Raw genomic sequence first — 24,577 nt, 5'->3', positions numbered from 1 at the left:
TTGCTCCCAGCGTATGGAGTGAAAGCATAGGGGCTTTCTGAAGAAAAAGACTTCGAAAAACAAAAATAAAACCCTGGATATCTCGTCTCGTACATCTGTATCTTGATTTGCAGTTAGGACAATGTTGTCATAGTCGTCGCTCTTTTCTTCATGTTCATAACATTCGTGAGAGCTTTGGTTTGTTTATAACTGCATTTGTTTTATATTGATGTCATTCAGTGTAGAAGGGTGGTTGCAGTCTTCGACATTGTTAACGGAAGTCAAGAAAATCAGGGGAAATCGCTAGTCGTAGCTGCAAACGTCACCACAAAAGCCACAAGGCGCATGCTGGTCAAAAAGTGAGACCGAAACAATTACAAAGTGCAGGCGGTCAAGTGTCATGGCGTGTCCTTTAATTACAATCGTGTCTTTTCCTGTCCGTCGCGTCCCCTAAGACTTATTTTAAACCAGGACAAACTAGCCAGCCCACCAAAGCACTTTGGCATGGCTATAAGTGAACACCTTAGAAAAAAAATCGTAAACGGGGGTTGTGTACTCCAGCCGGTATTCCGACAAGTCTTCTTCGAGGCTTAAACTGAATCAGTTCTAGCCTTGAAGAAAACAATAACTAATCAGTTCTAGCCTTGAAAAAGACAATTAAGTCCACTTGTCGAAAGGTCAGCTCGAACACACAAAGCATGTTTACGGATTTTTAGGACGAAGCACGTTAAGGTCGAGCCTTGTCCCTCCGATGTCCCTCGTCCTGGCTTCCACGCGCTGGGAGCGCCGGCTGCCAGCGCGCCGATTGTAGGTATGGAAGAGAAGAACGAAGATTGTGGGTGCGCTCGTGGCACGCTGTTTGTTTCGCAGCGGCACCCCAAGCACCCGGCTCTCTTTCTCATGGCCGTGGAGTGCACATCATTTTGAAACAATGAAATGAAGAAAAAAAAAAGCATGTACAGGGTTTATTGATCCCCCGGAGCTTCACCCACTCGCCATGATTCACTTCGTGGATATGCTGTGATTTTTTTTTATCGCAAGCTTCCATCTTCCCATTCCTGGTTTTTTTTTTTCAGAGCATATGAAGACATGTAAAGATGTGTACGATGCATAGAAAACAAAGCATAACTGGCCCATCATCAGTACATAATGTACGGCACTGGAACTTCGATCTTCTTGATTTGTTTTGATCCACAGGAATATATCAACGTGAATTTCAGGTTGATTAATCTTTCTTGTTCCGTGTAATATATGAGAGTCTCGTTCTACCGAAGAACAAAGGTATATCTTAGCCAGTTCAAGTTTCTGATATCTCTGTTTTTTAAAGTATATGAAACTGTAAACATTAGAATGTACTAAATTTCAGTTACTAAAGCAATTTGATTCCGGCTTTTTGGTATTGATAATGTACTGTATTGTCATTTCATCTTAAGACCAAACCTACCGAAAACAAGGGTTTAGACCACCATAAATTCACAAACGATTTTACAAGATGGGGTCATTACTGCGTGTGGACATTATCAGTCGTAAGGCTATACGACTAAGAAATATATTGTTGAAACTGTTTATACTTTATCACTAATGATATTGTTATAATATGAAGGCCCTATACACTATACGTGAGCGACAATAGAATTGATCAGTGACTCGTTTGACACAACCTATTGACACCAACTGGCAATCGAGCCAAGAACCACTCAGTTGAACCAAGTCCTCTCAGCGTTTTCAGAGCTTTTATCAATTCACCTATCTCTAATTCCTTGAAGTAAGCTGTACGAGTGGTAAAACTAAAAGAAAAACATCTAGACCACTATTGTCAGGAAATAGGACAGGTGCTACGAACACTCTCCACCTCTCTCTCTTTGTCTTTTAAATGAAGTAACGTTGCATAACACTAAAAAAGAGTGTGGCAATTGTTCCATGGCACAATTTGACGGCCACATTATAGACCAGCCCTAGACAGAACACGTCAACGTCAGTTGTTGACGAATATGGGGCGAGAAAAGTGCGATGATTATCTTGCACAGGTGTTCTGTGATGAAGACGCACCATGATAGGTAAATTAGTAACCAGATGAAACTCTACAGGAGGCAAGATGACTGCTGACTTGGCCTCAATCTACCACATTACGTCGTCATCTTCCAAGCTATATTTCAAAATGATACAATCTTTCTCCATGTTATTTTATTCATTCTTAGAGTTTTGTCCGTTAATGCTGTTTCGCCTCTTTACGACAACCACTTTCATAACTGCCGTTTATCTATTTTTCGATTTCGGCACATTGCAGGTGAGACGACATAATGAGGCTCCCCATGAAGACGTCACAAGAAATTGGTTATAAGGTGTTATAAATTACTGCGTACTGGCTTTGTGGAAATGTTTATTTCGAATAAACTATTATGGTAGCTTCGCATTAGTGGTGCCAAACCAGAAAGAAAAGCTTATCTGGCTGGCTTTTCTTGCTTCTCTTTATTTTTTCTTGATTTATTTTCTTTCTTTGTCTTACCCTCTGTTTCTGGCACTTTTTTGCATATTTTGTGCATTTTTGTCTTTCTTTCTATTGCTGTTTTTTTTTTGTCTGGCTGTCTCGTTTTTTTCTATCGGTTTCTCTCTCTTCATACTTTTTCTATATTTTTTTGTTTTCTGCTTCTTTCCCTCTCTTTCTTTGTTTCTTTTTCGGCTTTGCTTTTTTTATATCTTTATCGCGCATTCGTTTCTTATTATTTATTTTCTTGTTCTTTTTTATCTTTCTGGTTATCTTTTCATGTTGTAATTAGCTTTATTATTTTCCTTTTCTCTTTCTCTTTCTTTCTTTTTTTCTATCTATCCCTCTCTATTCTTGTTTTTCTATTGCTCATTTACTTCTTTTTATCTTTTTTATTCTATAAATTTATATAGCTTTTTCTGTTTCAATTTTTCCATGCTCCTTTCGCCGAGCGAAGTTTTCGTTTAAGTTCTGCACCACATGTACTTGGTAATGGGGCTAGCCCCTTTGCTTGTCGCGTACCAACCTGTTGTTTTCTGAAGCGTTGCCAAAACTACGGTGAGCAACAACTTTGCTTTTAAGATTCGAAATAGATCGAGCTTCTTCAATTATCAAAAAGTAAGTGCCACACATGGCGACACGTACCAAACGTGCACTTTACTCTAAGAGCAAACGTACGCTATCATGATACGAAAATAAATACCGAAATATTTTTGATTTCGTGATATTATAAATTTTATTTGTTCGTGAGACAAGAGATACCCGCCTTTACAGTAAGGGTATCTGTACGCATTGGCATGTAGTATTGGTCTCATTTTATTTAGATTACGACATTGTAGAAAAATAAACATAGCCTGCACAGTGCGTCAGCAAGACGGATGCTTCTTTGTGAAGAAAGAAAAAGGCCCGTCAAGTTACTCACAGAGCTCAATTTAATGCGGTTCTCGCAAAGACATGAATTCACGCATCTTGAAATATTTGACCTGTCGCTGTCTGTGATGCGATATACTGCCACCAGATTAGTTTTATTACGGTAATGTCTTTGGATAATAAAACTACCGACCCTTCATTCTAAAATATTATTTAGGTCGCCATCTTGAGCGCCGGAGCTTCTCATAAAGGAGAGTACCAGAAAGTAGTTATTGCTTTACGTTAAGGAATGAACAAGTCAGCGAAAACTATATCGTGAATAGCGTAACTTAAAATCGTTTCGCTACAATGCAGCTTAGTTTGAGCATGAAGAAAAAAGACAATAGCAATGGGGCAAAGTGATAGGCAGCTGGATTAGCGGGAAATTTTCAACTTGGCAATACAGAAAGGCGGGCTAGTTGGTTTCGCATCATATACTGCTGCATACGGCGCTGGTCCTGCGTCCCTATCATCTCTGTTCTCGTATTTGTGCGCTAAAGCTTCAGTATGTTTCGACTTGGGCTTATTACCTAATGCTACTGCACATGATATATTTCGCGCACATTTCACGCAAATACCTGACCAGGAACAACTTAACGTGAAGTGCAGCGCACGTGACGAAAACATGTTGTAACCGATATAAAATCTTGGAATTTTCATGTCTAACTCAATATTTCACCATAGACATTTTAACGCTGCATTCAGATAACGCTGCATACGCAGAAATTGCAGATAACGCTGCATACGGCGTACTTACGCTCGACTCAAAATGTTTCGTATGAAACATCACTTTAGTAATCTCACGTTTTGACTGGTCATGACCGCTGTTCGAAATGACACAAAGCACAAACACTGCACTACATACACCCATCTTACAGTGCATACTGAGAAAACTGCCAGAACCAACCTTGTCTTTGACATTGTAACGATTCTCGTACATTCCGTCATGCGGTCGAAGCAACGTTAATTTTTCTAGTCGAAGTTGTATTGCTGCAGAGTGGTCTAGCGTTTATTTTAATCAATTTGAGCTAACCCCATCAAGCCAAGTGGCGGTTTACAAGTTCCTAGTAAAGGACGCAAACGGCCCTTATTCAGCAAATTGTTTCAAACGCAGACGTCTGTAACTAAACTTACACGTTATTACCAAACTCCCTTGCACAGATAACATTGTTTCTGAAAAAACCTTAGCATATGCATGTAAAAAAAAAACGAGACATTGAAAGCCTTCATTTTTTCTTTCCCCAGTTTATTCTTTATTGTCCTTTTTATCTTGACCCGTTAGGGAGATGTGAATGCTCTTTAACTAATCACGTGACGTAATAAACAAATATAGTTTACTGTCTTCGTGTGCACTGCGACTTCCACATAATTTTACGCCAGTATACTAACGCCGAATACGGTTTAGTCCACCCATGTTGAAAGCAAATGAAATATTTGTTAAAAAGTTATGTGTGACACGGAGCGTTGGCATGGCCATGGGCTATAGGGGGAGGGGGGTGAAGTCCACCCGAGATATTTCTTTTCAATATTGCATCTGTATATATACGCGCACACGTACAAGCAAACAGCAAGGTTGGCTCATCAGCGTCGCCATGCACGTTGGCCATAGCGCTGAAGCAACGGCCTTTTCGCGCTCAAGAGATAAGTATTCACGTGCCGATAGCTCACAAATTCATCACGACCACGCTCCAAATGGCATACTCATTATTATGGACACCTTCGTGGCGTCATTACTTGCTAAACGACGATGCCCAAATCGCTGGGATAATTTGAGGGCAAACAAAATGCTAGATACGAACCGCTTCAAATCTCGCATCTGAGAATGATCCACTGTCTTGATGGTCATACAACTGATATTCATTAGCATTGAGAAACACATCAGCGGTCTTATTGAGGTTGCCGCCGAGCCAAGCGCATCTGTTGAGCAATACACGAAGTAAGTGATTTCAGTGTACGCTGAACGTAGTCGCCCGAAGTTCTTTTGCGGCTTCGCCCCACCGCGGTGGTCCAGTGGCTAAGGTACTCGGCTGCTGACCCGGAGGTCGCGGGATCGAATCCCGGCTGTGGCAGCGGCATTCTTCGATGTAGCCAAAGGGGCAGGGCTCAACGCCTTCTTGAACGTTTTAATTTTGCTTCCGCATATGTACACGTACTCGTAGAAACGCACGCATGAACATACGTAAGGTGCTGTTCAGCCCTCCTGCCTCTCCCAAACATAAAATGGGGGCGTCCGGGTTGTCATTCCGTGCGGCCATTACGGGCCTCGGAGGCACAACCACGAAGTGTCGCCGTTCCGAAAGGTTTTTAATAATTATTTGCACTTAAATGCGTGAACGCACTATTGCTCAAGTGACCCTTGGTTTTATTAGTTGAGCTGTTTCTAGATGGTCGTTGCTAAGCTGTTGTGACGTTCCATCTAAGAGCACAGGAAGGAGGGCTCATTTACCATAAATCACATGTGCTGTGTAATACTATAAATCATAATATGTATTGTGCTGCATGTGCACAGAGTAAACAATCGCGCTAACATTGCGTTCTGCTTCCGTCCATGCTCAGCAGCGAATTATTCATTAAATGTGAGAACTAAGAACGATGTTAAGCCAGTCGCCGAAGGGCGTATACATTATTGGAAGTTTATAGCACTTTCAAAAGACACCCTTCTTATTCTTCCGAGCAACTTGCAATTTTGTGACAATGTTGGACTAGCTTATAGAAATGCAGCTTTATGCTTTATCTAGTTGTTTTTTGCGGAAACCGCAGTTTAAACGCAACTGCTTGGTCACAACTTGTCATTTCAGAGAGTAGTAAACGATGTCGTTAAGGATTTCTCCGTAGGCTTATCGTACTTTTCTTTTTTTTCCCCTGTTAGATTTATCTTGCTACGGTGTCCACGCGAAGCAGCTGGCATCGACACGTTCGGAGGTGACGGGAATTTCATCGGTGGCCATGTGACGCTGACGTCATCAGACTGTGCACTTCTACTGCATAGGCACTATGTGCACGGCGTCGGACGGACGCCAGCACTCCAGTTCAAGGATTTTTTCGAAGCATTCAAAACGTGAGTATGACACTGGTTTAAATAGTGTGCTTAGCTCTTTATATTTGATGCTTGAAAGTTTTGCAGGCATGTGATATATCTCTGTCATATATTGCATAGTTTTTGTCGGTTAACCTCTTGATAGGAGGCCAGGGAAAGAAAATCAAGCATACTGATCGTGCTTTTCTCGATTTGATGGAAAAGGGGAAGACAAATAGGCGCTGCCTCACAGTCAATTGCGTTCGCTGGTGCTGTCGTAACCTAGTGTTTTTTCCTTCAATTAATTGTGGCTCCCAATATTAAATAAAAAAATTGGGCCGATCCCACGTACCATGGCAATCAATGTTGTGCAACTCATGCGGAGAGAAGATGACTGCGGTGTTATTTTATTCATTGAGCGATACGTTACGAAATTACGCTAGAGATATGCGCAAACGATGTACGCACATACAAGTGTTGAAAAGTTGCGTACGTTTTATATAACCAGTTGTTTACTATTTCGTAACCATGCGAACAGAAGCATGGGTAATACCAATACCAGAAGCGGTAAGTTGATATGTAGCACTTGTGCTTGCGAAGGCGGTAACCCGGGCTTGTGTTTCGCAGACACGCAAACTTCAGTAAATGGTAAACAAGTATACAGCTGATTGTTTACCTGTCGTGACATCAGTATCGTAGGAGCACTCATGTAATATTGACAAAATTAGACAGCTAGCACTGCGACCTCGATAGACGCTTCACCAGCATTACGCTTTCACGGAGTCCATTGAGGAAGGTTTGCGGTAGAATACGTACTTGATTGCTCCACAGAATGCTTGGGTAAAAGTCTCACAGGAATCAGATATTTATTCTTTGAATTGGTCTTGTTGACGCTGCCGATGTTAGTTTCACTTAATGCTCTAGAATTGACTAACGTTTGTTCTTATCGTTTCACGAGTATGTGCCACTTGTGTTTAGAGAAAAGGGTTTTTAGACGTACGCAACACGATTTTCACGTTATTCATTTCGTGACCAACCAGACATATTCATCACGAGAACACCCATTTGTAGGTTGCTAGAATGACAGGCAGGCAGGCAGGCATCTATGTAAGGCGCAGGCAGGCAGGCAGGCTGCAGTTCGCCAAGAAACGCTTCGCATTTATTATCAATACGACGGTGCCAGCGTGAAATAAGCTATCAGCATGTAAGGCTGATATTGTGAAGCGTTTCTAGTGACAGGTGATTTGTGTTGGGGCAGCTTAGCCTATTATGAACGTTCGTGCACGCAAACGCCTTCTGCTTTCTTCGAGATCGAGACTGCAACGTTTAATAACCTGAACTCGTGTATTGCGTCACTTGTAGACCACTGAAAGACCCATCAGGTGACCATTGTTTTTTGACCTTGGAAGGCCCGAACAGAGATAACAATGCCCGCCTCCCATTATACGTAGCCCATCTAGGTGAAAAGAGACGGCTCAGAGACGAAGTAGTAATCTATTCGCTATTCATTTTACTAAATGTTTACAGCCGTCGCCGAAACTTAATACCAAGCGAAAAAGCAATTCACAAAGCTGTAGCCACATCAATGTCGTCCGAGATAATGCAGTTCTTCGGCTGTACACTGCTGGATTTACTCAAAGGTCGCGGTATCAAATCCCGGTCAAGGATGACTGCCACATTTCTTATGTAGGCAGAAAGTTTCGAGGCCCACGTACTTAGTTTGAGGAGCTCGTTCAGGAAACTCAAGTTGCCGGAATTCTCGAAGTCCTCCACTATACGGAGTCTTTCAACAAAATCGGGGTTTTTGAAAACAAAACCCTAACAATTACGATGTTAATGTTACTCGCTTAGGAGACATTGACCATTAGTGTCTCACTTTTGCTAGCACCTTTTCCTGATGTAGCAATATTGCGAGCAGTTTTTATGTTTGTACGAAATTTATTAGCGCCCCACATGGCGAAGAATGCATTTGCTTAGAGAAAACAAAAGGGACAGAAGCTTCTCGTAACTCAAGGAAATCACACAGGGACCTCTTAGGGCATTAACCGTGCTATGTACGAACGAAGGTCGCGTTGTGGATTGAGCACTTTGGTCCGAGTCATTTTGACCTGAGCCATCGATTGGCTAAACAGGTAAAAAATGTGTGGTAACAGCAGCCTTTCAGTGGCGACATCCATTGCGCTCATGTGACGTAACTGCTAAGTGCATTGACGCAGTGGACGGTGGAAAAGTTCTGACATTGTGATAGACCCGTGTAACGTACATCATGAAGGGAACTGCCAAATCTCTCCCGCATCATCAGAAGTGATTGATCATTGAAACTGGCTGACGATTGGTCCAGAGAAATGCGTTATGCAGCGTTTGTCCTCTTTCACGCCTACAGGCAGTGCACGAAATGAAACAAAGCTGGGCGTGTTCTTTTCTGAACCGTTGGAAAGTGGCGCTTTTCAGCGCCTAGGCGTACAACCGTGGGGTTAATCGCCTGCCAAGCGAATGACGTGAACTACTTGGAATGAAAGTTTGATAAGCAAAAGCAAACAGAAAGCTTGTGGAAGTGTATGCTTGCAACTTACCGCTGCTCTCGTCGTTCTCGTCTAATTTCTAGCAGTCTTTTGTTTTTTATGACTTCTTTGGTTGCGTAGAAAGTGTACTGTGGAACGCGACTTCGCGCACCCACCAACGCTATTTCAACTTTGCAGGTCGTTCGTGAGCGCAGGTCCGCACGAACAGGTCTGCATCAAGTACTCGGACATCAACAGCGCTGTGCGAGAGGCCAAGTCAAGGCTAAGTGAGCGGAATCTCGCTTTACTTTTTTTCTTTCGGGCGGATGAAGCCTTCACTCGGACGCCTATTTTCCGCTTTATATTTTTCTTTTCTACTTGGTCTAAGCGTGAGGTGCTGTGCTTTACATTTAGTTTATCACTCACCCGCCTTCCGGAGCTTTCCCCATTTTACTCTGCGCGAAAATGGGTCCGTGCTCGAGTCAATAACTCTTTAGTTCTTCGAGAATTCGGACACGATGTCAAGTTGACTTGAGTGACGGGGTCGGACCGTAACTTACAGAAAAAAAAAGGGAAGGGAACGGGAGGAGTTGCCGGGGCAGTGGTAGCTCGTGGTTTATATGACGCGACCATTGTGTGTATTCTATTGTGTCTCCTGCACTTAGAAAGTGACAGTTCAATTTACAAAAATCAGCGCGCTTACCAAAAAAAATCTATGTAGGCTACCTTGGCCCCTGTGGCAGACAGGCGTGTAAGAAAGATTGTGTGCGACACAAGTTGCTTTCCACGTAAGCATTTGTTTCAAAGCTAATGCGTTACTGCCTCTGCTGTTGACGACTGTCATCGTGAGCTGCTCTAGAAAACAATCAAGCCAATGACACCAGTAGAAGACGAAGATGAACAAGCTGTCTGGCCATGGCTTGAGCAATCTGAATGAGGCTTGAGCAAAGTGGCTGTGCCCAGTGCTTAGATTAGGAATCTCAGCCTATCCCTCAGTTCCAAGTGTGTTTGGTTTTACTTTTATTCTGACAGCAATCACATGAACACTCTAGGTGAATTTTCGTCCTCACTGTCGCCATCGTGTTCTGTGTATGTATATGTGGGTATGCCAAAAAGACCCAAGAACCAATAAATTAGAAAAAAGTTTTGAATCGCGCGACCACGGATTCAAACCTGAGACCTCTCTTTCAGTAACAAAACGCTTTAAGTGACGCCACCACGCGACATGCATCCTCGAACACGCTATCAGTGAGCAATTTATGTACACAATTTACCACTGATTATGTGCGGAGCTCGGAGGTGCATCAGTGTGTTCTCTATCACCCATGAGATGGTGCGAAAGGCGTGCTTTAAAGCAACGCCCCTACGTTTTCTTTCAATTAAAAAACTGCCCTTGAGACATGCACTGAAAAGTGGCCATTCCGTGTACTCAGTCACGACGAGGAACGCCGGAGACCCAGTGCGGTGAACGTCACTATGTCGCAGAAGAAGCAAAGGGTTAACTTCACGTACAACTGTTTAAAAAAATCTAAGAGCGTTGCGTTGTGCGTAGTCAACACTTGAAGCACACTGCTCAAGCACATTAACAACCGTGGAAGTTAGTTCGCGCTCATTCTCTGCATTCATGAGCGTTCTCTTATAGCATCATCTATTGTGTTTGGGCAGCGCGCTGCAATTTTCGTGCTGTGACAGTTGTTAGTTTTCGCTTATCCTGTGTGTGCTATATTGTGCAACATTAGTGCTTGAGAGGCATGCTACAACTTCAGAGTTGCTCTTCGTTCTCAGTGTGACGTTCCATTTTGTTGCTATCGCATTGATTGCTTCGCCCTTGCGGCAAAACTGTGAATTTTCAATTATAGATGTTCATGTGGCTTGGTAATTAGACCTCTAAACTGCTAACAGTTTGAAATGTTTTACAATATGTGAATATTTGAGAGTGAAATGACCCATAATATTGCAGATATATAACAAAAGCTGCAAAGGAAGCTCGCCACAACATGTGGTAACGTGATAAGTTTGAATAATTGTAACTATTCACATTGGTTGCAAGACGCAGGTGTACAAGAAAAAATACTCCAGTGTGTCGTAAGAACACAGTCTGAAATTTAGAGTTGCTGTAGATAACAGCTGCATGTACGGCTAATGCAATGTCACACTCATTCAATGAGTGTGCCTTGTAGTTATACCACATGACAGTTATACCGGGTCTTATATTCTTATGAACAATATTCGAAACATACGTTTGACAAGTCTCTGAATAATTGTACGTACGCAACCAGTTGTCATCTCGCAGTCGCGTGATACTTTTAGATGTTATACGAGACGTATATGGCAGCTACACGAGTTCGGTTACTGCAGCGCAGCAAAAGCACAAAATCATGCTTTCTCAATTATTAATTTGACTTGCGCTATCGTACGTCCTTTTGTGAAAAAGCCTCCTAGAGTAGTGATAGCACGTGATATTTCGTAAAATTTCTTTACAGTATTAAGGTTTCAGGTGTTAACATTTTCTATGCATCGCTTTGTTTTGCGAAAGCGCTCATCATGGACTTTTCTGAAAATGTGACCTAAATGTGGGTATATAATACCACAAGGAAATATGGCAGTGAACATTTGTCTTTTAGTACGACAAAAAGCAATTATGCCATGCTTTATGAATTCCACTAAAATAGAAGCGCTCATTGCTGCTTTAGTAACCAATCCCTAATATGTTAAATTTAAGCTATCTCGCTTATATTATTATACCATTTCCGGTTGTTGTTAAAGCTTGAACGCGAGAAGGAACAGTGACTTTGTCCTCGGTAGGGAGAAATAGCAATAAAGACGTGGCCTTGCGAGATATGAAACGTGGGCTCAATGATGTCACGCTCGTTCCAAACACGACTGCTCTCGTTTTCAGATTGATATTGCCGCGTACGAAAAATAGAGCCTGTTTTTTGGCGTAGAAGTTGCTGGATGGATGTAGGTATTGCCCACGTAGAGTAGTAAGGCGCGATGGTTTCATTTTAATTTCAATAGAGTGAACAGCAAGTGCATAGTCATTTTATTGTGGGAAGAAAATGGCAAGAGCACATCAATGCAAAATTAGGTGCTTAAAAACAACAATCATAGCATTGTACGTTCGGAGGACACAGGTGGCTGCTATTGGGGCTGTGAACATGTTATTTTACAAAGAATATCTGCCCAAAATAACACTTTTTGCCAAACAACCGTCACAAATTTTCAAGGTCATGCCTATGAATCTCACCTAGATCTTAAAAAAAAACCAAATGTTCGCGACCACGCAAGTTGTGAAGATTTTCCAAACGCTAATTTCTTGTCTATTTTCCAGATTATGTTCATCCGTATGCTGCAAATGACCCATTGCCAGAGCCCAAGGACATAGCGCCTACAGCCGAACTTACGCTGCTCGTTACCAAGATCTTAGCAACACAGTAAGTTTCTTTTCTTACGAAATACATCGTGGTCAACAAGATATCCGTAGTTACTGAGACTGCGTCATTACGCTTGCACACACTTTATTTGGCTATACAAGATCTTTCGAAAGTTATCGGCGGCCAGTCTTATAGTAATCATTTGCAGTGAAAAAAGGCACGTTCATGAACAAATAGTACACTGAGAGCATGACTTGGACAGTGTTTTAGATAGAGAGCCCTTTCTTCGGGAATATTTGACACGTAGCGTGACACGTAGACGTGATAGCCCCTCACCAATGCCAATAAAGTAACATCAAGAAAAGTCTAAAATTGGTGTCATTTAATGCCCGTGGTGTCTGAAATTTCAAACAGAGCATACCTTAGAGAAGAGAGGCTTCTAAAATGTTTTGAAGGCCCCATGATATGTTGTCGTTCTTCCCAATTGATTGGTTCATTTCTTGCGTCTTTTAGCGCAAAAGTGTTCTATCCCGGCGTCTACAATGATTTCAGTGGTGTACTTCCGTCACGAAAATGACGTCTAAAAATAACATACCAGAAGACAACGAAAGAAATCTCGATATGGGAGTCGAACCTTTGGCCTCTTGGTCGACGACAACAGCTGCCGGGCATGCTCTCCACTGGGTCACAGTCACGTGCTTTGTAGGCTTTAAAACACGCTTTTTATATCTACCACTGCCCTCTCAAAATACTCTTGCTAAAAGTAATAATGCATCATGACTGTGAAATCCATGATCAGTTCCTTCAACGCGTCCTCGCGTCGTTTCTACCCGTCCGTCCTATTCGATATGTTTTCGATAGAAGTACAATTTTGTACCGCCTTGACACATGCCAAGTGGCGACCTTACCCTATAGGCGTCGGCATGGCTCCCAGCATCCATACATACCAAGAGTAGTTTTTCAACACATAGATCAACGCGAGAGCTTCACTTTGATGTAACTCGGCGTTCCTCGCTTAGGCTCGTCAGGGAACACACAACGCGCGTTGAGTTTATCTCTAATCAGGCCGCAGCGTTCAGTAACTATAACATGCCACGAGTAGGTGACCTTAGCTGAAGTTTAGCGTACAAGTCATGCTCTTCTGGCTCCCACACCGTTTTCTTTTCACCGTAAACTACTACAGCTACCACAGGCATCCAGGACCACAAGGGCGTATTTAATCAATAATAAAATTATTTTAGACGTTGGTCATCGGTATGAAGAAGTATCGCTAAGCGTAAGCGTAGACGCATTTACATAAACAATTTTGCAAATATGGAACAACAACGAACATCGTATGTAAAGTAAGCACATAAGGTAAGGAGACGTTTTACTTTCGTGTGGCACCGGTTGTAATGAAGGAGAAATCAACCACGTTTTTTTTTTTCTTTTACTCGCTCAGCAAGAGCAAACGGCCAGCACACATGACGTATGGACCGACGGAAATTAAGCATTACTTTTCACGCCTTCGAAAAGAAACGAACATGACTGCCGTTCAAAGCAGAACCTCCAACACCGCCGCAGGTTCCGCATGACGCACGACGAGATTATGAACGGCCTGCCGCTGATCGACACGTCAAAGACGGAGCTCTACGACCTGTGCCCGGCTCACGTGAAGCCGGTGCCCTGCACCGTGGAGCGCTACCGGAGCATGGACGGCCGCTGCAACAACATCAAGCACCCATCATGGGGTGTCACCAACACGCCCTTTGTGCGCTTTCTGCCGCCACTCTACAGCGACGGTGAGTAGGGCCTACTCTCGTGACCTCCATGTCACTCTTGTTCAAGGCGCTTAATGAGAATACCACCCATGTTGCGTACCGTCACTCCACTGTGACGTCGCCGTGCTTTTCTATACGGCGCACGACTATAACACTATGTGACATGTAATGAATGTAGATATTTAGCAGTTTACCTTAGCGAAGCAAACTCATTGCATACCGATGTTTTTGAGCTTGTTTACTTGGTCTAGTTTATAAATATTTGTTTCAGAAATATGCTGTGTCAGAATCTAGTGTGGGTGTTCTACCACAAGCTCTGGGATATTTCTGAAAGAATAAGTTATTCTTATGAACGTCCAAATTGTTTTGGTGGTTAAACATATTTTTAACGCCACTTTCGTATCACTTACCTTTCGGCACGTGTTTCAAATGCCGGTATGAAAGTCAACACCAGCGAAGCCATGATTGTATAGCAGTGATCGTACGACTGCCGGTTTTTGGAGATATCCCGACTCAAGCTGCCTGCGAAATATCTTGGCATTACGGTGAATTATGTTTTACAAATTTGCGCTAAGAAGATGTGAATACTTCCAGAAAGCCAGTGAATTCGTACGCATATCTTACCTACTAATTAAATATTCACACAAGCTTAGCATTTCTTTCACAACTGCTCGTACCGGACTTCTGTATTTAAAACATAAGCAAGCAATTAAATGTAACCAATAAGCATTTTTCTGTTGGGTAGCCATTTCTTGCACAATAAAATAAGGTTAACAGAATTGAGTGATCGTCTGTAATAACGCTGCATATTGCAGGATAGCAAACCAGACACAGTCTGTAGTTAAGCTACCCGACCTTTTTGTATTCCTCCACTTTTTATTTTATTTAGTAATTTGGTTAAATATAGTTAATATTACTATACGTTCCGTTTAGTTTGAAAATTTGGTTTGAAAAGCAACACGTTGTTGTTACCATTTATCTACATTACTGGTGTCCTGTTCAATTGTTATAATTTCATTACTGGTGTCCTGTTCAATTACTGACAGCATATATGCTGTCAGTAATCTGGACCACGCTGATCAAACCCCTAATTTACGTGACATTCGTCTCACGATCTACCTTTTGTCGAACACCGAGGTCTGGGCACGCACGTGGCGTCCTCTTGTTACAGGAAACACCTAAAGAATGTCGGAAAACCACGCGCCAAATGTGCGATGACCACACGTACTCGGAAATGTACGCCCATACCTGGTCAAAGATATCGAAAGTCGTGTTTAACAGTAAAACTGAAGTAACTGTGAAAGTAAGGTCGCGGGATCGAATCCTGGCTGCGGCGGCTGCATTTTCGATGGAGGCGGAAATGTTGTAGGCCCGTGTGCTCAGATTTGGGTGCACGTTAAAGAACCCCAGGTGGTCAAAATTTCCGGAGCCCTCCACTACAGCATCTTTCATAATTATATGGTGGTTTTGGGACGTTCAGCCGCACATATCTATCTAAACTGTGATAGTATGACAGGAAGTTCATCTCCAGTTTACTCTTCCTGCCTACGGTACTTTGTTTCCTTTGTCTTTTTATTTCTTTTTAAATTTGAATAAACTATCATCTATGAAGCAGTGGCATCTCCAGATAACACATAACAAATAGAAGTTGCCCGAAAGCGTACATGAGCAGTATTTGCATATTTTTTTCCTGGCATGTATTGCCACAATGCTACTACCGTAACGGTGGCTACATAGAGCGTCCGCTTCCAATGCGGTAAGTTCCGGGTTTGATTCCCAATGGCAAACGGGAGTCCACCAGTATTTCCCAATAGGTAGATTAGTACACCAACCGGGCGCCCGGTTCTTCTGGGTACTCATCTGGAAAGGTCGGCCCATAGAGTTCTGCAAAGGCCCCTGGGCGTACCTCAACCCACCACAGCCTTGGAGAAATAGTTGAGCATCCGCCACTGTTGTTGCGGGTGGCCGAGAAATTCTGCCACCGGGCATGTACTGGTTCAATAGGTACACGCGCACTTCTGGCCTGGTGCTCGGCCGCCCGAAGTTCATAGTCACTTGGGATGGCACCCACCTTGTAGGAAAGTGGCAGTATGAGGCAGCCAGACCTGAAAATAGGGTCATCCTTTTTTTTTCTTTTTTTTTCAAAATTCTAAGACATTCAACTTTTTATACATTCATTGGATAAAGTAGGCCAATTACAATCAGGGATAAATCACAAAGGAATGAAACTCTCCCACAACTTTTCTGCTTTTTTTTTTGTTTTCGAGAGCCTAATATTTGCTACGAGTTTACAGTGAACTGCATCAAAACAGTCCACCGCTTGTTTGTCTGCTGCGCTGTGTTAATACGAGAACTTTTGAACTTATCAAATGAGGGACCGTATGCATAATATATATATATATATATATATATATATATATATATATATATATATATATATATATATATATATATCTTATATTTGATTTTTATCCGAACAACCAAGACCACCAAGGGCTTGTGACAACACCTACATTATTTCTCCATGTCATAGATACGCGTGCTTCCTCTTGCAGCTTATTAGAATGAGCTTAAACGACAAGTTGAAACTTACTGTAAGTAACGCATAAACACTCGAGCTGATTGCGCTGCGTATTTCAGCCACCGTCGCCTTCTCACATATTGTCGACGCTCCTATTCCGGGGGCAGGGGTAACCATAAGCCTACTGTACGTATGTTCGTGATCGTGCCTGCATTTCTGTGTGTGCTTGTAATATACATGAAAATTTGAAACATTTCAGAGGGGGCAGCTCTACCAAACCCTGCCGCTAGGCTACTACAGTGATTTCTGCCTCCTTTCGGGGGCACTACTGCATTTGCTAGGTGTTACAGTGCTCTGCTTTAATACCAAGAGCACTAGGTTTGATTCCCAGGGCTTTTGGGCACCCACCGGCTTTTATAACGGATAGGGAATGTTACAGAAGTACTCGTGTATGCAAATGAAATAAATAAACCCACTCTAACTGACGCTTACGTTTGACGCAGGTGTGCAGGGTCCCCGACTGGCGGCCGACGGTGGTGAACTACCCAAGGCTCGCGCCATCAGCAGCTTCATCCACCGAGATTTCGACCACCCGAACAGGCAGCTATCGATTCTGGTCATGTCTTGGGGACAATTCATCGACCATGATCTCACACTTGCTGCACCACCGAGGGGTGAGAATTTGGCGTGATTATACGATGCCAAAAAGATCTCCGCATGCCCAAGATATGAATTCTCGCTGTGTTCGCATATCACGAGCAGTCTAAGAACACATTCATTCAAGTTTTGAGGCACATTTATTAATGTCGTTGCGTCAGCTGAACTTTGATACTGCGAAATGCCGTAAAGATTGTCACTGAGACACTTTTCATGTATAGATGAAAAGTACTATATACTCAGACAATTAAACAAAATAAATGCAGCTTGCGTTCGCCATGCGAAGCCTGAATTATATGCGGGGCTTGGTGGCCTCCGTTGCTTGTTTCCGAATATCAGCTTCTCACTACAAGCATCATAATAGCAGCATTAGTACACTTTGCTGACAAAAATGTCTATTGTTATGCCCTTACACATTTCGTACACTCTTACCGTTTCTTATTCTGTTTTCTCGATCTCTTTCTTTTCTGTTATTTACTTTCTTTCCCCACCTTAAGTGTAGGGTAGTCAACCGAGCCAAGCTTGGTTAACCGCCCTATACCTTTATTTTCCCTTTATCTCTGTTTTTTACTAAGAAACCATCCTTAAAAATCTGGGCCTAACGTCTCCGCTGCCTCTTCGGTACAGACGAGCGGGACCTGGATTTCGAGTGCTGCAGTGTTCCAAAAAAGTATCAACATCCGCTGTGTATGACGATTGAGGTGCCTCGGGATGACCCCTTCTACGGTCAATATGGCAGAGACTGCATTGAGTTCAAGAGGTCCCTAGCTGGTCAACGACCCGGCTGTGCTCTAGGTGAGTAGCTTGCTCCTCACGTCAATAACTCGTCTCGTGTCTCCGCAATACATGGCTTAGAGTGCTTATTCTGTGTTTGATTGTCCGACACGAACATTTCAGAAGGTCTTCGGTGAAGTATTGCAGCGTAAATAATACCGCCTTTCTCCTCCATACTAGCTAAGTGTAAACACATCAGGTGTAAGCTAAAGGCAGATAAAGATGCGATTAGAAAAATATCATATCTGGGTTTATTGGAGTGCGCGCGTTATAATTCACAGCAACGGCCTTGTCACATTGTTCAGATGGGGCTCAACTGGTATCTAAAAGTTGCTCAGTGAGTTCAGTGGTCTATATAAGTCAGCAATACTAAAATTATTTTGCCACAAGACAAAGTACGACGTACAATTTCAATGAATGCCCCAAGATATCTGAGGATGATGAAATAAATTTGTGCAACGGCAAGCACAGCTGTTTGAAGACTTTCTACCTGCGTACCTTTTGGCTGCTGTGTTTGACACTTCGCATGCGTTGCGTGCTGTGTCACATGGTACCACATGACAGGTACGAAATTATGCAGGACTTCACACTAAGATGCAAGCTTGAAGAAGCAAATAATTCTTGAACAAGGGGTGTCGTTGGATCTTACAATTCAAAAGTTATCTTTTCTTCAAGGCTGTTGCAGCCTTCAAGAAAAGAAGACCGTTTGTTGAAGCTAAAGCACCAGCGACAGCCCGTATCCGAGAATTTTTCTTCTTGTCAAATTATACGATTGATGAGTCTCTGCCACTAAAGAGCCTCTTGATAGCGGAGAACTGCTGTGCAGGCACTACTGCAAAATAGTGACATGTGAGCCCCTTTTCGCAAGCCCATTTCCTCCTCTATATTTATTATGTTACACTCAGCCTTTGCACGTTCATATTTTCTTCAGGGGGTGCAGGTACCAATCCTCCACAGACATTACGTAGAGCACTTAGTGTAGTGCATGGTAGGCTGCTGTCTTCGTATACTTGCTACTGACGAGTACTCAAGAACTGCAGATAGTTTATTCGCACAGAGGATTTTACCTTTGTGTTTTCAGCACCATCAAAACGTAGGATCAACAGAATATCTTACTGTTGCAGCTTAATGATCTACCTTCTCTCTTTTTTTTTTCATAGGTCCACGATCTCACATCAACATTTTAACGCACGCTATTGATGCCAACTTCATCTATGGATCGAGCGATGCTCTTGCCAAGAAGCTAAGGTCTTTCCATCGAGGTAAGCGTTTACTAAAGAATAAAATGGTCTGCTGTAAATCCTGTACTTTTCAACGAGCTGTTTACTGCAATGGCAATATTCAAAAGTGCTCAGACCTAAGGGGTATCATTGAAAACGACTGGAAAAAAGGGCGATGCGTGTGGTAACCAGGACAATTGGTTTCGGGGTGCGATATAGCTCAACGCATCATTGAAGGGGGGGGGGGGAGATTGTGATGTCGCAATGCCGCCTTAAGTGAGACATCATTGGGTATTTCACATTTTGAACTCGTTAAAAACGTTTCCATACCTATAGGAGTACACATGCATTCAAGCTTCATATAGCGTGTGTTGCAAGGCACTAATGGTTTCACTCTTCGTCGTGATTTGTACCCGGAAAGATAACTGACAGCGGGGCGAGTCGGTACTGGGTCATTATTGACTGCGCAACACCAGACATGAACGGCACGAATAACGTAACAGAACGAGCGCGAACTCACAACTGGCTTATTATAAACCATAAAACACTTAAATTTACTGTCGTTGCAAACACATGTGGTGGCAACCAAACACGCGGACATAATTTGAAGCACTGATCCACGGTCGTGTAATTTCTCTCTGCTCTTCATTCACGTCTAGCGTTGCGCACTGAACGACAAATCGTACCGCGGGCGTTCAGTTTAGCTGCTTGCTTCAGCAGTAGTTCTTTTAGTAACATAATAGTCTTTCCCTACAAGTTCTTTTTAAAAGTAAGATAAGATAAAATAGACGAATTGTGATTGCATGAATGCTTTAATGACCCGCAGTGTCCTAAAACAATATTGACAAAATAAAAAACTCCACATTCTTGTGCTATAGTTGCACATAAGCATCCCATAAAATAAACTGTGTTCACATTTTGCAGACAACGGTGAGATCGCAATTCGATTAGCAGCTTGAGTGGCAACTTCTAAGGCATGTTCATGGCACTTTCCCTGGACATGTAGACAAAAATCATGCAAGGCATGATCTTGGTGCTAAAGACGACTTATTTAGGCACTCATGTGTTTTTTTTCTTGTTTTGAAGATAGGCTGTAAACAAATTTCTGTTTGTTTGTTTATCATTTCAAGGAGCCACACTAGGAGTGAATATTATAGACAAATTTTGATTTTTACGATTACAAAGCATGTTGTGACTTAGTTCTCTTTTTTTCCATGAACTTTTGGGCCCGAAAAAGATTTGTAAACGAAACAGCTAGTCGAATACAACTGCATCGAAATTCAACTTGTTGCGTTGAACGTCGTTGACCTTTCCGTTTCTGAAGAGTGATCAGCTTTTCTTCTGAGTGCATTGGTGAAATAGAAAATATGAGATTCGAGAAACAGTGTTTTCTTTTCATTTCGTGGTGTTGTTTATATGGGTAAGAACACTGATCCTTGATGTCTACGGTTTAGGACACCTGAGAGTCTGGGATCGCTTCCGCAATCTGGGACTGAAGCCAATGCTACCACCAGAGTCTGAGAACCCAGAACGAGATTGCATCGCCCGCCCTCGACATCTTTTCTGCTTCTTGGCTGGTACGGCAACGGTTTACTTTCCTATAGCTAATGCTGCATGACCAATCACTCATCTTAAGTCCTGTGAATGCTGTTGGTACCACTCGATATGTTGAAAAAGAAAACATATCTTCCAGAGGTAAATAAACGATACATTATAATAATGACAATTAATAATTGGTATGGTTTAACGCCCCAACACAACGATGTGATCATGAGAGATGCAGTGTTGAAGGACTCCGGAAATTTCGACCACCTGGCTTTCTTTATGTGCACCCATATCTAAGCGCAAATGCCTTAGGCCTTAAGCATTCCGCCTTTTTCGAAAATGCTGGCGCTGGGGCCGGGATTCGATTTGTGACTTGTGGGTCAGCAGTCGAACCACTAGACCACCGTGGTACGTCAAACCAACAGTAGAATGATGATATGGTAGCTGCCATAGGAATAACAACAAAATATGCTCTTTACAAATACACGGACAGCTCTCTCTCCTTCATTCGAAATCCCACATGCCTATGACTTTCCTCAGGCATCCAAGCTCTACAGAGCACATTATTACGCAGCGATGAACGCGAATTTCCGGTTCCGACAAATCAGTGCATCTCAGGAAAACACAAGCTCTGAAATATTTGTCATTTGTTTAGTGCTCCATCTGTTATTGGATAACGACACCGCTATGCCGCTGTACTGACTTTCAATCTCGTCCAACTCAAGGTTACACCAGTACTATAAGCTAACGATAGTGTTCAGAAAAGCAGAACTGCAGAAGTGCAGCGCGAGAGATGCAGATAAGGAACAAGTTATTTATGATCAAGAGATAGAACGAATTATTTTAATGGGAAGCTGTAGTAGTTTGCCTGGCTTTTCACTTGACATATTACTCCAGGTACTGGGTGATGACAATGATAGATATAGTGATAAACACATAACACATGCAGTCACACACGCGCACTACACTTTTCACAACGTTTCGTTCAGGTTCGTTGTGACCCGCAAGAACGTAAGTGTGTTGACAGATATTCTAGGCTCATGGCAGAACAGTTCCGGAGCTTTACGCGCCACAAATGCGCTACTGACATTATGATGAAGTACAAAGCTAACATGTGAGCAGAAAAGAAACTAAACCCCTAGTCTTTTTTGTTTCCCAGAGCCAACATGACGCCAAATTATAATGAAGCTAACGAAACTATGCAGGACATTATTCGTACTTTACACTTCAGTGTAAAAATAAGCGGAGCAAGTGACTTCAAACTGAAAAAAAAAAAAACCAAACAATTGGGAGCAGTCTGTGGGGTCCAAATGCACAGCCTCTGTAATAACAACCCAACACTTGAATTCCCCCTCCCCCCCAATTTATTTTAAAGACGGTAGGCTTTCTTGGGCACCTTTGACGCTAAAATTTTGGTCTGTCTGTCTGTCTGTCTGTCTGTCTGTCCGTCTGTCCGTCTGTCTGTCTGTCTGTCTGTCTGTACGTTTGTCTGTCTGTGGTAACAAATCTTTAATGGCACCAAACGATACCTCAAACGGCCAATCCCATCCGCAGAGCCTACCAAAATTGCTAGTTTCAGCGTTCATACTTGTGTGATTGTCAATTAAAGAGCACTTATGGCGCATATCAGAGGCGCCATAACAACACGTCGATGTTTTGTATGTGTGCCTTTATACTAGAGAAGGCACACACAAGCAATCTACGGACTGTAGCGTTTATCACGCTGCACTGACAGTGCAACGTGATGCTCAAAAAGGCAAGCGTTTCTAACGCTTTGCTAAGACGACACGGTGGTGGCACCTGCCCATCGCATTGCGTTCTGCTCCTCATCGCTTCCGAGACAGACGCGCATTTTTCCCTGCGGGAGCGCACGCCTTTTTTCGTTCGTTTTCGAAGATAACTGCCAGATGGCGCTCGTGTATAACGTGCCTCGATGCGCTAGTTCACCTTCGCTGCACGGATCGAGACTTTCCAACTCAGCGCTTCCAGAATACAATTCACCGATTTTATTGCCCATAACATCAGATAAACAGTTTGTCCGCTTTCTTCACACGGAAGACTATCGTCTTTCAACAACATTTGCAGTGAAACATGCAGATACGGGCCCAGTTTGTTTTTTGTATCTAAAACTAGTTACTTCACTTGGTTCATATTAAGGCCTCCACTTTGTAAAATGTAAGCTAAAGGCATACCAGTCTTTATTTCGAATAGACATGCAGGATGCTTTTCATGTGTATGGTGCACGAATCTGCGCATCTGACTCTCTTCGGTGTGCTAAGGAGTGCTACTTTGTATCCTGATGTGCAGGCGATGAACGAGTCAACGAACAGATCCACCTCACGGTTCTGCACACATTTTACGTACGAGACCACAACCGCATGGCCGATGAGTTGGCACGTCTGAACCCGCACTGGGACGACGACCGAATCTACCACGAGACGAGGCACATCATGGCCGCCGCAGTCCAGTTCATCACCTTCAATGAATTTTTGCCCATGGTGGTCGGCGAAGAAAATATGGTTCGATATAACCTGACTCTACAAAAGGAGGTGAGATGTTATGTGAGATTGTATGAAGGTCACGAGGCGAGCTTATATTTGTGACGTTTGCATTGAAGTGTAGGTATAGAATCGAGCCATTTGAAGGAATGAAAACATAGCCGCATACATTAAGCATGATCCCACCGACACCCACATCATTTCCGATTCATTACAATCTCATGGCCCACAATTTCCAAGTGATGACTTATTATTCACGTAAGAAGCACAAAAAATTTATATAGCTACTGTTGCTCGAATGAAACAGATACCGAGCTCCGCATAAGATATATAGCATCATAGACGTGCAACTTTTTCTTCTGTTTTCAATAGATTCGGCTAACGAATATGCATATCGGCTAACGCTAGCCTGGACAACACGTGCATGATAGCTTACTATTATACAGTAATAGTAAGCTATCAGTAACCTATTATTGCTGCTGGATATGGTTCAATCTAGCAGTCATATTATTACTCTGTTAACCATTCTCAGATGGAAAGATATATATATATATATATATATATATATATATATATATATATATATATATATATATATATATATATATATATATATATATATATATATATATATATATATATATATATATATATATATAGTAAAGTTGAGTGAAAAAAGCAGGGAGTTTAACCAGAAGAAAACTTTCGGTTCGCTACCCTGCACTCGGTAAAAGAATTGATCGATGTGTGGGGTTTAACGTCCCAGAACCATTAAATGATCATGAGAGACGCCGTACTAGAGGGCTCCGGAAATTTCGACCACCTGGGGTTCTTTAACGTGCACCCAAATCTGAGCACATGGGCCTACAACATTTCCGCTTCCATCGGAAATGCAGCCCTCACAGCCGGGATTCGATCCCGCGACATGTGGGTCAGCAGCCGAGTACCATAGCCACTAGAACATCGCGGCGGGGCTGGGGAAAAGAAAATGGGATAGAAATGTAAGGAGGGAAAAGAAAGGAAAAGGAATGGCTAAAAAAAAAACGCGCACACACTCAAGCATGAAAGTGTCACAGTCATATGCGAGTTCGATTCACCGCAAAATTCAGCAGCACATTTGACGGTTCTGACTGGAATGTCGACCGTTCCGGAGTGCTGAAATTGACTGCTTCGGAAGCAGCCGGTCATCGAGCCGTGCTAACGTGGGCGAAAGCTGTTTACGAGCTATAGTGAGGACAGCCACGAAGGACGTTGACAATGATTTTCTCACTGCCACACTGATCACACGCAGCACTCCTAAGTGCACATGTGAAAGTGTGCCGCTGCTACGCTTCGTGT

General features: G+C 42.7%; 1 protein-coding gene across 1 annotated transcript in view; it reads left to right on the top strand.

Annotated features, from left to right (window-relative positions):
* Window positions 1-24,577, top strand: part of LOC119170331 (salivary peroxidase/catechol oxidase-like) — a 117,192-nt gene that overhangs the window by 69,817 nt on the left and 22,798 nt on the right. Inside the window, exons 2-10 of the mRNA XM_075876834.1 lie at window positions 6,243-6,431; window positions 9,089-9,177; window positions 12,222-12,324; window positions 13,828-14,045; window positions 17,049-17,219; window positions 17,830-17,997; window positions 19,137-19,238; window positions 20,651-20,773; window positions 23,049-23,290. Coding sequence (XP_075732949.1) covers window positions 6,243-6,431; window positions 9,089-9,177; window positions 12,222-12,324; window positions 13,828-14,045; window positions 17,049-17,219; window positions 17,830-17,997; window positions 19,137-19,238; window positions 20,651-20,773; window positions 23,049-23,290 — 1,405 coding nt within the window. The remainder of the gene's footprint in view (window positions 1-6,242; window positions 6,432-9,088; window positions 9,178-12,221; window positions 12,325-13,827; window positions 14,046-17,048; window positions 17,220-17,829; window positions 17,998-19,136; window positions 19,239-20,650; window positions 20,774-23,048; window positions 23,291-24,577) is intronic.

This window comes from Rhipicephalus microplus, chromosome 2 (genome assembly GCF_043290135.1).
Source record: "Rhipicephalus microplus isolate Deutch F79 chromosome 2, USDA_Rmic, whole genome shotgun sequence".
Lineage (NCBI taxonomy): Eukaryota > Metazoa > Arthropoda > Arachnida > Ixodida > Ixodidae > Rhipicephalus > Rhipicephalus microplus.
Note: the sequence above shows the minus strand (reverse complement) of the source record. Positions and strands in the feature narration are given on the sequence as shown.